Below are 15,055 nucleotides of genomic sequence, written 5' to 3' on the forward strand. Positions count from 1 at the left end.
TACATACCTCCCCTTTCATCTGTATATAGTTCACTATATAATTTTTATCTATTTTTATCTGTCTATTTTATTAATATTATTGTCGTCAACTTTTAGATATATGTTATATTGGCACAATGCCATAATAATAAACTTACCAGCATATCTTAAGGATCACCTTCTCCTATATGAACTTGCCCATCCACTCTAGTCATCTTCAGAAGCCTTGCTTCAGGTGTCTCCAGCAACCTCATGCTAGATGGGAGGCAACTTGAAAAAGGGTCTCCTCGGTTATAATGCTGAAGCATTAGAACTTCTTCCCTTGGGAAATTCACCCATCTCCCTTTGTCTTCCACCAGCAAGTGAAGACTTTTTTTGTTTCATTTGGCATAGCTCCAATAAACTCTTACAGGCTCTCCTCTCTGTTTGTGTGTGTATGTATTTGTTTATATGTTTATTGTATTTATATATACATTTTAATGTCATTTTAATGTTATAAATGTTTTATAATCTGCTGTTCACTACCTTGGGGGGGCTACTTAGGTGGAAAGGTGGCATTTAAATGTTTCAAATGAAAGAGATACATACAAGTATAAGATCTTGAAAGCAAACATCTTAATTTCTGTACTGATTATTAAACTCATGAGATTTAACATCAAATTAACATTATGATATTTAACTGATTTAACATCAAATACAATTTTACAGACTAATTGGTGGAAGAAAATGAGGAAGAGCAGCCAAAGGTCTCAGAGGAGTAAGGCAAGAAAAAGCAATACTGAAGTTCGACAGGTGTACAGGAAAGATCTCAGAAGCAACAAGGCCAGCTAAACAGGAAGAAGGGAAACACAGTTCAGTGGCTTGCCTCCAAAGAACACAGTTCAAGGGTGGCAATTAAAATGATGGTTTCAAATATTAGATTATTCAATGAGGGATTTCACTGGCTAGCTTTATCTGGGCTTTGAAGGTGAAAACCAGCACTGAACTTGTTCCAACTGTGTACTGGAAGTCAGCAACATTCTGGATCAACTGTATGATTGAGAACTTCACAAAACTAATCCCACATTGCAATAGCCTAACCTGGAAATCATCAATGCATATGCAGCTATGTCCAGTTTCAGTCTTCTCCAAGAACAATTAAAGTTGGTTTAAAAGTTGAGTGGGCAAATGCACTCAGACCTCAGCTACTACCTTGGTCATCCAACAACAGTGACATAGCTAAAGCAGAACACACAAACTTTTTTGTCTAAGATGCCCTGAAGGTGTGAAACAACCACATATTAGATCATCTTGCAAAAGAATGGCCCACTGAAGCCTGGTCAATAGTTAATTAGGCCAGAGGTTGCCAAGAAAGTTTTTTTTTTCAGATGTGCTCAGCAACACAGCCACTTTAAATGGTGAAGAAACTGGTCCTTCTCTCACCACTGCATTTATTACCTTCACTGCCTTTATAAATACTCAAAAACTGAGCATTGCCTTTATTTACTTAAGTATTTGCACATAATCTTGATGATAATCTTACATAAAGCAACAAGCTACAGCTTTTAGAAATAACCAACCCAAATGCTTCAAAAGGAATATCCCAAAAAGGTTTCAAAAGGAATAATTCCAGAGTGCATCTCATTATATAACAGTTATATAAATTTCTTCAGAATGTAATGTTTTGGTGGAGCGGAAAATTTTCATGAATAAAAACTTGGGATGATTCATCTGTGTGACGTTCTAAAAGTGTATTTGATTATAGGGCTTGGCATCTTTCTAAAAATTCATATGAAGTTTTTACATTTATATTATATAAAAACTGCCTTCTCTTACCAAGCTGTTCACAGTGCCTGCCATAGCAGCTCTGCCTTGGGGCGCTTCAACTTACCAATGATCTCATTGCAAGATCAGGGATTAATTAAACCACTTTATTAGAATATTCTGCTATATATCATAACAAATGGGGAGGTGATCCCCTTGAGATGGATATGTAACAGTTGGCTATGTTCAGCGCAGTATTCAGAAACAGAATCAAACTGGGAAGTGTTGAGTATGGCAGTGAGTGATAATATAGAACTCCTCTGTAATCCACCAAATAATAAGCTAGATGTCGGTTAATCTAAACTAAAAGTGTTGGATGACCTCCAAACCTGGCTTCTGCTTATGGAAGCAGTGGCTGTCACTGGCTCTCACTAACAGTAGCAAGGACACAAGGTACATGGTGCCAGTATCATCACAAGCGGCACTGCAGTCCTAGAAGCTAAAACATCCATGCTATCTTCTTCCCTCCAGTCGTCCCTCCCTCCTCAGTCTTGTTACAACGTATGTTTTAATTTTATATTAGATTCATTCATATCCAGCCTTTTCAATCCAGGTCTCCAAACAGACTTATACAAAGTAGAAGTCACAGTCAGCACAGCAGTGTCCATTTTGACCCCCCCTCTTGTTTCTCAGCAGCAGATATGCCAGCTGAACAAAAAAATTCAATTATTTCAGATGGTACTTTATTGCTTAGACTTTAGACCTGGATACTAAGTTTCCTTTCTGTTCATGGTAGACCTTTCTACTTGCAGAAGACACACTCGTTTCTTACGGCTCATTGCCCACACACCTGTCAAAAATTATGACTAGCCTCAATCAAGGATGCTTCATTATTGTCACCTTGCCACCAAGAATGACATAGGCAGCTAGTCATCCAGAAATGGTATATAAGGTTTGGGGTTTTTTAACATTTACTTAAATGTTTAAATAAGAGTGCAAAAGGTAATCTGTATCCAAAAGATTACAAAAAGTTAAGCGTAGAAAACTTTTGAATACTCATTCACTACACACAGGAAAATGCATGCAGGCCATACTAAATAAGACAAATATTTACTGGCCTAATCAGATTCAGCAGATAAAATCTCAATTCTACTAGACTCCTGCAAAGCCCATTTAACTATAAATATGGTTGTGGTCTCATGTACTGTTTACAAACAAGAGGTAACAGTAAATTACAGGTCTGCTAGCTTGGAGGCACTTATGCTACTTAAATATCATCAGGTTGATAGGACAGCAGTAATAACAAAGATTTCTCTTCCAAGAGCAAAGTTCCGCAAACACTTAGATGTGGTGACCCTTTTTCTAGTGTGTGACTCTCTGTTTTAGGACTAAGAATGCTGTCCTTGAGCAGAGGACATTTTCAAACTGCAAACAGAAAAAAGTGACATTTTGATACATGAACTCTAATAGTAATAACACAAGAGCACAATTTTAAGCATATATACAATTCCATGTGATAGATGAGCCTGCCTTGTTGATGACAGATGTAGGGAAGGCTGAATTGGAGTCATACATAGTTTTGTGCCTTTTTCAATAAACAGGTAAATTGTTAAGTAGTCACTTTATGTCAATTCTGCCTTTCCGTCTGAAATGCAGTTGTTCCTGGACACCCATAGTCATCTATCTAATCTGTCAGAAATGGCTGTTTGTGACAAGAAAGCACTATTTTCAGTCTTGTAACTGCTTGAACATTATACAGCTGTGTCTATGGTATTCCTTCATGGCAAATACATTCCATTGTTATGCGATTTGTACACACAACAGGTAAGATGCTAGAAGGCTGTTCACTGCTAGAATGGGTAATAAATATTTTAATACATTCTGAACCCAGCCCCAGAGTGTGGATAGAAAAAACATTACAATAAGGGCATGTAAGAATGAGGAAATGTTTCTGTGAAGCTGGGGAACCTGAGTTCTTTGGAGAAAAGAAGAGATAAACACATAACAAGAAACCCTAGGTAAGCCCGGAAAATCCACAACAACCTAGGAAAGTGGACCTTCAGTTCCAGTATACCAGATACTGCAGACTTATAAAAGAGTTAGGCAGCTGCCCTTTTGTCATGCTTCTGGGATCCCTGGAAACATCTTTCCAGCCATTGATGGAAAGAAGATAGACCATCAGATTGATCCAGCAGGACTCTTCTATGTTAACTTCCCACACTCAAAACAGAAGCCTGCTTCATACATAGAAGAACTGCTGTGATACAAGGACTATCAAAGTCTCAGCATAGTTCTATGTATTTATTGATCATATCCATTAAGAAATCCATTTTGTACAGGGTAAACTCCTGATGCAGGAAATTTTCACTGATTCAAATTAAAAAAATAGGGAAGAAATAATACACATCTTTGACAATAGTGTGAGCGGCACCAAAAGGCACGTCTGGAACCCATGCCATTCATCTTATTAATTCATTTTCTGGTGTGGACAGGGAGTGAATTTTCCAAATTCGCTGATGATACAAAATAATTCCAAAGGCACACATCCAAAGCATACAGCAAGAACAGTAGCACTTTATCTTGAAATGAGGCGACTGAGCAATAAAAGGGAAGATGGAATCTAATGTTGATAAGTGCACACTGGGAACAAATCCTAACTCAGTTCTAAATCACTCAGGGGATTATAAATCATTAGAATCATTATGGATAAGCCACTGAAACAGAAGGCGGTTGAAAAAATAGACTGCTAAGGAGGAGAGGGAATAACATTTAAGAATATATAGCCTGCCCAATCTTCAAAACTTGGGGTGAGTAAACCACATTATTAAAATCACCACAAAAGGTAATAAATTGTACTGATCCACAATTGCTAACTGATCTTATAATGCTATTTTAAGGATTACTGAGAACAATGGTTGCATTCTACCACTCTGCTCAGCCACTGACAGCAGTTCCTTGAGTGCAAGAAGCCTTCCTCTGAAGGCTCCACTGGTTGAAGGTGACTGCTCCTTACACCAAAGGACCATGCAACCAATTCTATGTGAATTACTTAGAATATGATCCAGTGACCTGTCAGAAGTTGCTGACAGATGCACATCTTTCCCTTGTTTCCACAAACCCCACTCAAGTGCACACAATTTTTTCTGACCACAAGTTAATCCCTGGGGTTGGGGGCCCCACACGGACTAATGGTCACGCAGGTCAGGAGCTGCCATTCTTCAGCAAAGCTGCACTGACAAAAGATGAGTTATTTCACCCCTTTCCCTCTTTCCCCTCTTCAGTACAGAGAATGACTTTTTTCTAAGGCTTCCTCTGAAAAGAAAAAAAGTCTTTGTTGGTGGAAGACTTGATGAAAGGGAGACATAGGATCAAACTTTGTGTAAGTGAGATACAGGATCAGACCTGTAGTTAGGAAAAACGGACTGTTACTATACACTTCAATGGAGGAAACAGCTTTGGCCGTAGAAATAATTATATAGAATACTGTTCTTCTCATTGAAATTAGAGAACCTATTTATGCTGGCACATCTTATGTACATTGAAAAGTATTGTTGGAAATGGTTTGACTGGTTTAGATTTTTTAAAACATTTATTGGGGAGTTTTTTGTTTACCTCACTTCCTCAACATCTTCAAGGTGCTTTCTGAAATGCTACCAGTCTTACTAACATCATTTAATGACCGTATGTCAACAGCCTATCAATGAACTCCTATGCTCACCAACCCAATAGCTTCCAAGAAGAGACAAAAATGATCTCTTGAAACCTCCTGAGAATTCAGATCAGAAGCATCTATCACACAGTCATACGTTACGAAACAGAAGCAACACATTAGTAAATCCTTGAAGATCATCAAATGAAAGTGATTTCTTCAAAAAAGCTTTAGTTCACAATACAGCATTTCCAGATACGTATTGATGTTGTATTGAAGAAAAATATGGTTATATCTGATGCAAAGTATTTCTCCAACTTCCCACTGAAGCATCTAATTATGTACAAATGCCAGGCTTTAAAAGAAAATAATGCATTGTTATCTACATATTGATGCTTTGATGCTTTCATGCTAGCGTATTTTGATGTGCAATTTCCCTCCCACTCTTGATATGTCAAACTGGATTTCATCCACCTGTTTTCTCTCATTCTTAAAGAGATTCATTCTTCAAGTCCCGATTATTTGGCATCATAATTGCCACTGTTCATTACATTTGAAAAGCTAATATAATTTCACTTATGCTTAGACTTGCCCATTCATGTGCAGGGGCAATCTGAAAATATTTTGTCAGGCACTCACCTCTCCTTAATAAAATTTAAATTCTGTATTGGCATAGACCTGAAAGCATCTCAAGGTATAGAAAGCACATTCTGTCAATTATACAATTTGTTTATTTAAATTACAGAAGCCTCTGTATCATTAGTACTTCACTATTTTGTGAACAGTTTCCCCCATAAATGTTGCCCAAGGGTTTATAGAGAACCAATATTATACTGGAAGCTTCAAAGAACACTTTATACTAATATAGATCATATGCATTCAAAAAATCATTCCATGCTTCTACAGCAGAGAAGCATCCCCCCCACCTCCAACATTGGAAAACCGTATTTTTCATCTTACATACAAACCTCTTGTCTTTACCGGATCATATATCAGCACCAGCACATTTTGTAAAAAAAGTGAAATGTTTATAAATGAAAGGGGTCACAGCTTTGCTTTCATTACCTGTAAGTGATATGTTTATGTTGCCACTTCTGTCCCGTTAACGCATATCGTTTTCGACGAATATTAAATCTAGAGTTGCCTCTTGTCTGGTCGGGCACACCACAACGAGGTTTCTTCATCCAGCTTGAAATAAATAAAGGAAGAAATTAGCAGTTCACAAGAGCAATATTTTAACCCTGTTGACCAATTCTACCCCACTAAATTAAAAACAAATAATCATTGCTTTTGTTTTTCCCTGTAAAGGATATAGCTTTCCCCACTTTTTCATAGTTTTATATTAGCAATTATAAATTGCAAGCCACAGATACCCAGATCAGGAGACATGAAGGGGAAGAAAAGTAGAAGTGTAGGCAGAGTTGCCTCCAGTTCATAACTCCTCTGATTGTTTTTGGGAACTTTGTGCAAACAAAATAGGGAGAGAATATGTCTGAGTGTTTGGCAAAGAAAAAAATTGGCATAAATCTGAAGTTATATTAGCCTCCTTTTAAAACAAACAAACAAACAAACAAACAAACAAACAAACAAACAAACAAACAAACAAACAAACAAACAAACAAACAAACAAACAAACAAACAAACAAACAAACAAACACAACACTATTGTCACAGATATGGCCAAGAATACAGGGGAACAGTTGCTAGTCTTGACCAAAAAGATCATGGAGAATATTTCTGCACATCAGAAACTGAGAGGGCTTAGACATCCAGCAAATTATGCCAAATAGCGAGAGAACCAGAATAGTATCGCCTTAGAGAGGGTTAAAAACAAAGGAATAATGCATAACATAGCCTTTTGTATATTAGAAACAGTCTAACCCATATCAAGAGATATTATATGTTGAGGCCCAAGGACAAGAAGTGACTGACAACGGCAAGAATGTCTAACTTCACAGAAGTGAAGATAAAGTTCAAAGACAGAGTGTTATTGGGAATGGGCCAACAGATATTTGTATGTATGAGAACTGTGTCTTTTTAAATATAATAAAAAGTAGCAGGAATATTTTTATGTATTTTAAGAAGCTATTCAAGTACAGGCAACTTTGATGATATTTGAAGAGATAAAGTAATTAATTAGCCAAGAATGCGACCCCTACTAAGTGGGACAGCTAGCTTTTGTTAGGAGATGATTTTAAAAACCAATAAAATACACGTAGAAGGCTGAATTGATTGGGAGCTTCTTCTTAGAAGGGGCTCCTGGTTTACGGCTTGCTTATCTTTGGGTAAGCATTTTTATGGACTACTGTAATTGCTCGCCTTTAATGCTCTGTATGTAGCAGTAATGGATAGTATACTTTTCTTTTGAGTTAATGTTAAAGATTTAAATAGTAATGCTGTAATAAAGGGATAGAACAGAAAGATTCTCTAATAGTATTACTTGTGTACTATACCCATAAAGAAACAAAGATGATGTTAAGATATTCCTCTTCCTAGGTATTAAATTATTTGATATAGGACACCTAGGGATCCTTAAGTGCATGCCTGTTATTTGAATCAGGTCTGACTAGAGTCATCCAGAACAGTACATTAGATGAACAGTAAGGCGTTGGGAGAAAGCAGTAGCGGGGGGGGGGCAATCCTCAATAAATGTAAATAATTTTGTGAAAAAGTAATAGACTAGATCCTACACTCAACTTATAGAAGTGGAGGTGGATCTTTCCTGTCTTCACTTTTCCCACAAGCCATCAGTGAGTCCTGAAAAGGCAACACTGAGAGCTAAGCTACAAGAGATGAATTACACGAGGAGGAGCTCGTGAAGGGAGTCGCAATGTTGACTGGGAAGCTGAGTTTTAAAGAGATCTGAAGGCTTGGTCAATTTCCCTTCTCTACAGACCAGGGAGATTGCTGCTCAGAGGGTTTATTTCCTCTTCCCTTCTTAGAAGGAGAGGTGAAATTGACAGAGCCTTTTGGTGGGAAGAGGAAATTAACACATCCTCTAAAGAGCTATCTTTGCTGGCTCTGTAGAGAGGGGAAATTGACAAAACGTTCTGGTCTCTTCTAAAACTCAGCTTCCTAGCTAACATTGCGACTTCCTTCACGTGCTCCTCCTCGTGTAATTCGTCTCTTGTAGCTTGGCTCTGAGAGTTGGAGACTGGCATGACAACACAGGCAGCTGCAATATCAAAAATGAGAATGATATTGCACCCAAAATGGGTGCAATGTCATTCTCAGTCTCTTATGCCAGGAAATTCTCTTGTGCCAAAGGAAACAATGATGGCAGAAGAGGCAGGAAGGGTGATTTTGCCAACTCCCCCACACTCCTGTAACTGTGTTGTATGGAGTTCTGTCTATCTGCATTCCCCAGCCTCAAGAATAACCTTTTCAGGGAGCATGGAGAGTTGTTGGGAAAGGAAGGAAAAATCTAGTTTCATCAGCATCTCCTACAGGCAGCACAGAGGATCCAACCCTATGTGTACTGTAAAGATAAGTTGTTTTCTCTCTTCCTTTTCATTATCATTTCACAGATTCACTCTGGACCATAATCTGCTCTACCTGCTTTTTTGGTTCACTTCCAGATTTTAACAGTCATTTTGACATATGTGAAGCTTGCCACAGCTTTTCAATTTGGCATGTTTTTTTCCTCGAAGCTGCCAGTGTGCACCAATGCACATGATCATTGATCAAAACACTGTACTTGGTGATTAAACCACAGTGCATATGATCTCACAATCATATCAAGATTCCTTTTTGTGCACATTGATTAAAATGCATCATGTACATCTGTGCACATCAAAAAATACAAAGCAGAAAGAAACCTGCAGGAACTGAAATCTATGACAAAATGATATAAGCAAAAGAAAAGAAAAACAGAAGGAATGGCATATTACTAATGCACCTGTGGCGTTCTGCAAACAAGATCGTCACTCAGAATCCCAAAGAACAAGGAAGAATTCTAATGGGAAGAGTTTCATAAGCATAATTAGTTCACTGCCAATTTGATACTGAAAACTGTACCTTGCTATATAGATTAAGAAGCAACTGCAATAACCCTTAAGCACTAGGGGGCCTGTTTTTCAATTTCTTTTTTTTAAAAAACCTACCAATATTATTCTTGATCAGTTCCCTAATACCAGACTCATTTTGCCACAGTGACACAATTAATGACTGGGCTATATGTTGTTTGCTTGAATAAACTGTGGCAACCCTAATACTAGGAAAATGTGTCTACATTCAATAACATCCCTTAGTAGAATTCCTGATGGCAGCATCATCTCCATGCAAACAAATCACCATCAGATCCAGTAACTTTAATCTTTGCTTCAGGCACCATCCAACCCAGAATTGACCCCAATGGGTTTAAGCAATCCCAAGTCAAGGTTGGAGGACTGCGGCCTTTGAATTCAGGTGCCTCATTCCAGCAAGCTGGTCTTAACAAGCCCCATTTCATTTCCTCCAAAGTCCAAATAACACAGAGGGCTTGTTTTGTCCAAAGCTCTGACATAACTAAGCTCCTCATTAGCTCCATTTTGCAAAGCAACAGCCCTAATTAACACGCTATGGAACAAGAGCACAGCAATTACCTCTGTGGCCTCCCAGTTATTTATTTTAAATAAATTTGGTGCAGGTTCTGTGCTGGGGAAGGGGAATCATTTGACCATCTCTATTTACTAGATCAAATATGCACACCTGCAGCATTAGACTGCATGGTGGTAAAGGGGCACCATGCCATGAGGGGTGGGGGTAGGGACACATATGCATAGATGAATATATTTTGCGGGGCGGGGGGAGGGTAATCTCCGCACTGATTGCAAGTAGAATAAATAGTTGGAGAGGGTTAGTTCTAGAGAGCTAAGAAAAGAGTCTGTGAAACTGAATGTGTTCTCCTCACATGTCTGGCAAATTTATTCTCTGAAAGTCGCTATTACAGGTGATCTTGAGATCAGTTTATGGCAGGCTTCACTCCCTTGATCCACCTCTAAATTCTTAGGGAAGCATGCGCCTAGAAAGGGGCCAAACACTTTTTTTTAAAAAAAATCCTTTTTCTGAAGAAACTATTGATTTGATAAACAAAGCTGCTGGAGTGGCGAGTCTTTTTCTATTGCCTTCTTTAACTGGGGGGAATTAACTGAGGTTACTGAGTGGGAAGACAGTGTTTGGGGTGGGGGGTGAGTGCATATAGCCTGCTGCCAAGTTGTGCCAGTCGGAGTGTTTTTTCTGTTTTTCTCTTTTGCCTGGATTGGAACTAATTGAGGAGGGTGATTGTTGCTAATTGGAGAGAGTCTGTTTTGCCTGGGGCTGACTGCTGGCTCCACCCTCTGCCGGATGAGCTTTGAATGAAATTAGGCTCCTCCTTGCTCTTCCCTTTGGCTCTTAGCTGGTGGGTCTGGCCTGTGGGCCCTGTTGGAAGCTGAGGGTACGAACACACGAGACAAACTTCATGTGAAGAGCACCTGATTGCTCCCACAATCTCTGCTGGGAATGGTAGTCTAACACCGGCCGAGTGAAGTGGATTTTCTTGCAAAGAACTGCCGCTCAATAGAAGAGATTGTCTTTCAAAGAGATTCTCTCAAAGAGAGAGTGATTCTCTTTCAAAAACCCAATCAGTTGGTTTTGCTTCAGCTCAGAGACGGGGTGGGGTGGGAGATATCCAAGCTGTGAGTTCCTGCCAGGAGAAGAAGAATGGGAGGGGCAGATTTCTCTCCTCGTTTTTTTCCTGTATCTTGGTATGTTGTCCTCCACCCCATCCCCATCCCAAGTTCTCAGAGGATTTTTGAGAGAGAGAGAGAGAGAGAGAGAGAGAGAGAGAGAGAGAGAGAGAGAGAGAGAGAGAGAGAGAGAGAGAGAGAGAGAGAGAGAGAGACTCCTTCGTCCCTCCCCAGCTCAGAATCACATTGAGTAGATGGTTTTTAAACTAAAATTCCCAGGGATCATTTCAGGATCCAACACTTGCCCATGAGTATCGTGTATCTCTTATATCTTATAGGTTTTAGGCTCCCCCCCATTCTGCCAAACTTTCACAAGTTGTCTTCTGAGGCAGTTTGGCAGGGGAATTATCAGGGAAGTACCATAAAACCTGAACTACCTCTGAAATGGACTGCAGTAGCATGGCTAGTGAGAGAGCTGAGGCAGTGACACATGCAGGTTGTGGAATGTTTGTAGTCTTACCTGAGGGTAACAGTAACAGCAAGTGTAAGTTGATAATTCTACTGGAGGACAAGATACAGGGACCTGAAGCACACTTGTACACACTCAATTTAATAAGGGAAGGTGAAGAGTAAATGGACAGAATGCTTGAAGCATTTTTCAGAGGGTAACATGAGGACGAGGGAAACGTATTTCAGGATTTGGAAGAGCACTCAATACAAGAGTGCACATGGAAGAAAGTAACCCGTAGGAGCAGGATAATCAGGAGACATTCTGAGCCTCTGATATGCTCCCAGACTCCTTGAACCTTGAAAGAAATTTATCAGGGCCCTGTGGATAAGAAGACTTGAACTTCCATTCCTCAATATAGGATTAGGCAAGTGCTGGTAATTGGGGACTCCCTACTGAGAGGGGTAGAGGGTAAAGTGTGTCAACAAGACTTGTCATCTTGAGAGGTATGCTTTCCACCAGGGGCACACATCCAGGATGTGGCAGAAAGGGTAGGAAGACTTATCAAACCCAACAGATTATTATCCCTTCTTTCTGATATATGTGGGAACAAATGATATTGCCCGATACAGTCCAGAACACATTAAAAGTGACTATGTGGCTCTGGGTAAAAAAGTTAAGGACCTGGGAGCACAGGTTGTGTTTTCATCAGTTCTTCCTGTCATAAGTTGTGGGTTAGGAAGGGAAAGAAGAATGCTGAAAATAAACGACTGGCTACATAGATGGTATCATCAGGAGTGGTTTGGTTTTTTGGACCATGGTTTACACTTTTGAGATGAAGCTCTTCTATCGAGAAATGGTTTGCACCTCTCAAGGGTAGGAAAAATGCATTTGGTAAGAGCCTTGCAAACCTGATAAGGAGGACTTTAAACTAAATCCTATGGGGGAGAGAGAAAAAAAATCAAAGCCTATACCTGGAGAAGGGAACACTGAAGACCTGCAGGGAGTGGAACATACGTTAGGAAACATTAACTTGCAGGTAAGCACAGAAACAAAAACCTCAGGACATACAACTCATGGGTTCTGATGTCTCTACACTAATGCACATAGTATGGGAAACAAGCAGGAGGAACTTGAAGTCCTAATACAGGAAGGGGACTGTGACATAATAGGCATTACTGAAACTTGGTGGTTAGAGCTCACCTACAGTATTGTGTTCAGTTTGGGGCATCACAATTTAGGCTTGAATGTGTCCAGAGGAAGGCAACGAAGATGGTGAGGGGTCTGGAGACCAAGTCCTATGAGGAAAGGTTGAAGGAGCTTGGAAGATTTAGCCTGGAGAGGAGATGACTGAGAGGTCATATGAGAACCATCTTCAAGTACTTGAAGGGCTGTCATATGGAGGATGGCGCGGAGTTGTTTTCCGCTGCCTCAGAAGGTCGGACCAGAACCAATGGCTTGAAATTAAATCAAAAGAGTTTTCAGCTAAACATCAGGAAGAACTTCCTGACAGAGCAGTCCCTCAGTGGAACAGGCTTCCTCGGGAGATGGTGGGCTTTCCTTCTTTGGAGGTTTTTAAGCAGAGGCTAGATGGACATCTGACAGCAATGCTGATTCTGTGAACCTGGGCAGATCATGAGGAGGAGGGAAGAATGTGTTACATCAGTGCTTAGTTCTCGTGGCCCTTCTTACATGCCCAGGGTAATGCTGATCGCCACCTTGGGGTCAAATAGCAATTTTCCACAGGCCAGTTTGGCTAAGGATCCTGGAGGTGTTTTGCCATCTTCTGGGCATGGAGCAGGGGTCACTGGGGCAGTTGGGGGGGTAGATGTGAATTTCCTGCATTATGCGGGGGGTGGACTAGATGACTCTGGAGGTATCTTCCAACCTTATGATTCTATGATTTATTTCCAATTTGTGGGATAAAGCATTCTGAATAATGTAGATCATCCATATTAGGCTTGCCAACCTCCAGGTGGTAGCTGAATATTTCCCGGAATTCCAACTGATCTCCAGGCCACAGAGACCTGTTCCCCTGGAGAAAATGGCAGTTTTGGAGGGTGGAATCTACAGCATTATACTCCACTGAAGTTCCTCCCATCCCCAAACCCCACCCTACCCAGGCTCTAACCTTAAATCTCTAGGATTTTCCAAACCCAGAGTTGGCAATGGCAACCTTAGCCCATACTAGGACTAGGTAAAAAGATGTCCTTCCAGTTCTTTTAAGTGACAAGCAGCTAACAATACCTTATTTCATCCCTATGCTATTGGGGAGGGATCACAGTATTCATCCCTATGGGATCACAGTATTCATGATCACAGTATTCATCCCTATGCTATTGGGGAGGGATCACAGTATTCATGATGCCTATAACTAGTAAGAAGGTGTTTCACTGGCTTACAAACACAAACCCCCTTTTGCTGCTAAACTAATTATTTTCAGAAAATAATATAAAATGTCCTAATGTTGCCTTACATTTCCAGGCCCTTAAGTGTTGATGGGTTCTTCCGCATACCTGAGTGAGCCCATATGGCCATCACACCATCAACTTAATACTAGGAGTTCTGAATCGGTACCCAAAATACAGAAGCAACGGTCTTTTCTCTTGTTCACCAGAACCTTTCAATACTAGTGAAAAGAGATGGAAGAAAAGGCTTTGAGGGCTGCCATAAAAGAAACCAATGTATGTTTCCTGAGATAAGAGCAGGATTCCAATTTAAAACAAGTGTTCTAAAGAAGCCATTCATGTGCTAAAGTAAACAAATCTTTTCTTTAACAAACAATAGTTAGCAGATTTACAGTAATAACCATGCAAGGGTTCAATCATATGCAGAAGACATTAGGTGTGCATTCTAACTGTTACTCTTCTGCCAAAGGGAAATGGTACAGAGTAGGTTAAATGAGCCGTGGAAATGGCTTCCCAACACTTCTCACAATAATATGCTTTTATCTTCTTGTATGTGTAATATCCCATATGCTTGAACAGTGTACAAAAAATACAACAGTCTTCTTGTAAATTACAAAGTAAATTGGCTACTTTCAAAATCAACCAACCAGAAGTCCTTCATTCACACAAACGTGCAATTCACTTCTAAGGAATTGCACAGCCTGGTGCAGGAAGAGACCTTAGCTCCATGGCAGGATGCATGCTTTGAGGGCACAAGGTCAAAGGTTCAGTTCTGACAGCTCCAATTTAAAACAGGATCTCTGATAGAAGAGCTGGGGAAGTCTTCCGCCTGTGACCCTCTAGAAGCACTGACCCAGATAGAACTGGGATAGAAGGAACTAATAGTCTAAAACAACTTCTTTGTGACTTCCCATTTCCAGAATCAAGTCTCACCAATAATGCTGGAGCAGTTAAATGATAAAGTGGCTATTTAAATCGTAGGGTAAGTAGAGTTTCAGCAATCTGCCCCCCATCGCATGACAACATGCAATGGAGCTGAGGCTCTTCATCTCCTGAATTAGAAGCTTCAACTTGCATCAAAATAACAGCTGCCATGGGAAGAACTGAATTATACTAACATTTTTTTATGTGCTATATATGAACAATTAGGGTATGTAAAAGAAGTCAGAGCCTTAAGGCA

At 39.9% G+C, this 15,055-nt stretch overlaps 1 protein-coding gene across 1 annotated transcript in view; it reads right to left on the reverse strand.

The window, feature by feature from the left end:
• Positions 1–15,055, reverse strand: part of MMP16 (matrix metallopeptidase 16) — a 218,859-nt gene that overhangs the window by 102,223 nt on the left and 101,581 nt on the right. The window contains exon 3 of the mRNA XM_054984945.1: positions 6,437–6,559. Coding sequence (XP_054840920.1) covers positions 6,437–6,559 — 123 coding nt within the window. The remainder of the gene's footprint in view (positions 1–6,436; positions 6,560–15,055) is intronic.

This window comes from Eublepharis macularius, chromosome 7 (assembly GCF_028583425.1).
Source record: "Eublepharis macularius isolate TG4126 chromosome 7, MPM_Emac_v1.0, whole genome shotgun sequence".
NCBI classification, from domain to species: domain Eukaryota; kingdom Metazoa; phylum Chordata; class Lepidosauria; order Squamata; family Eublepharidae; genus Eublepharis; species Eublepharis macularius.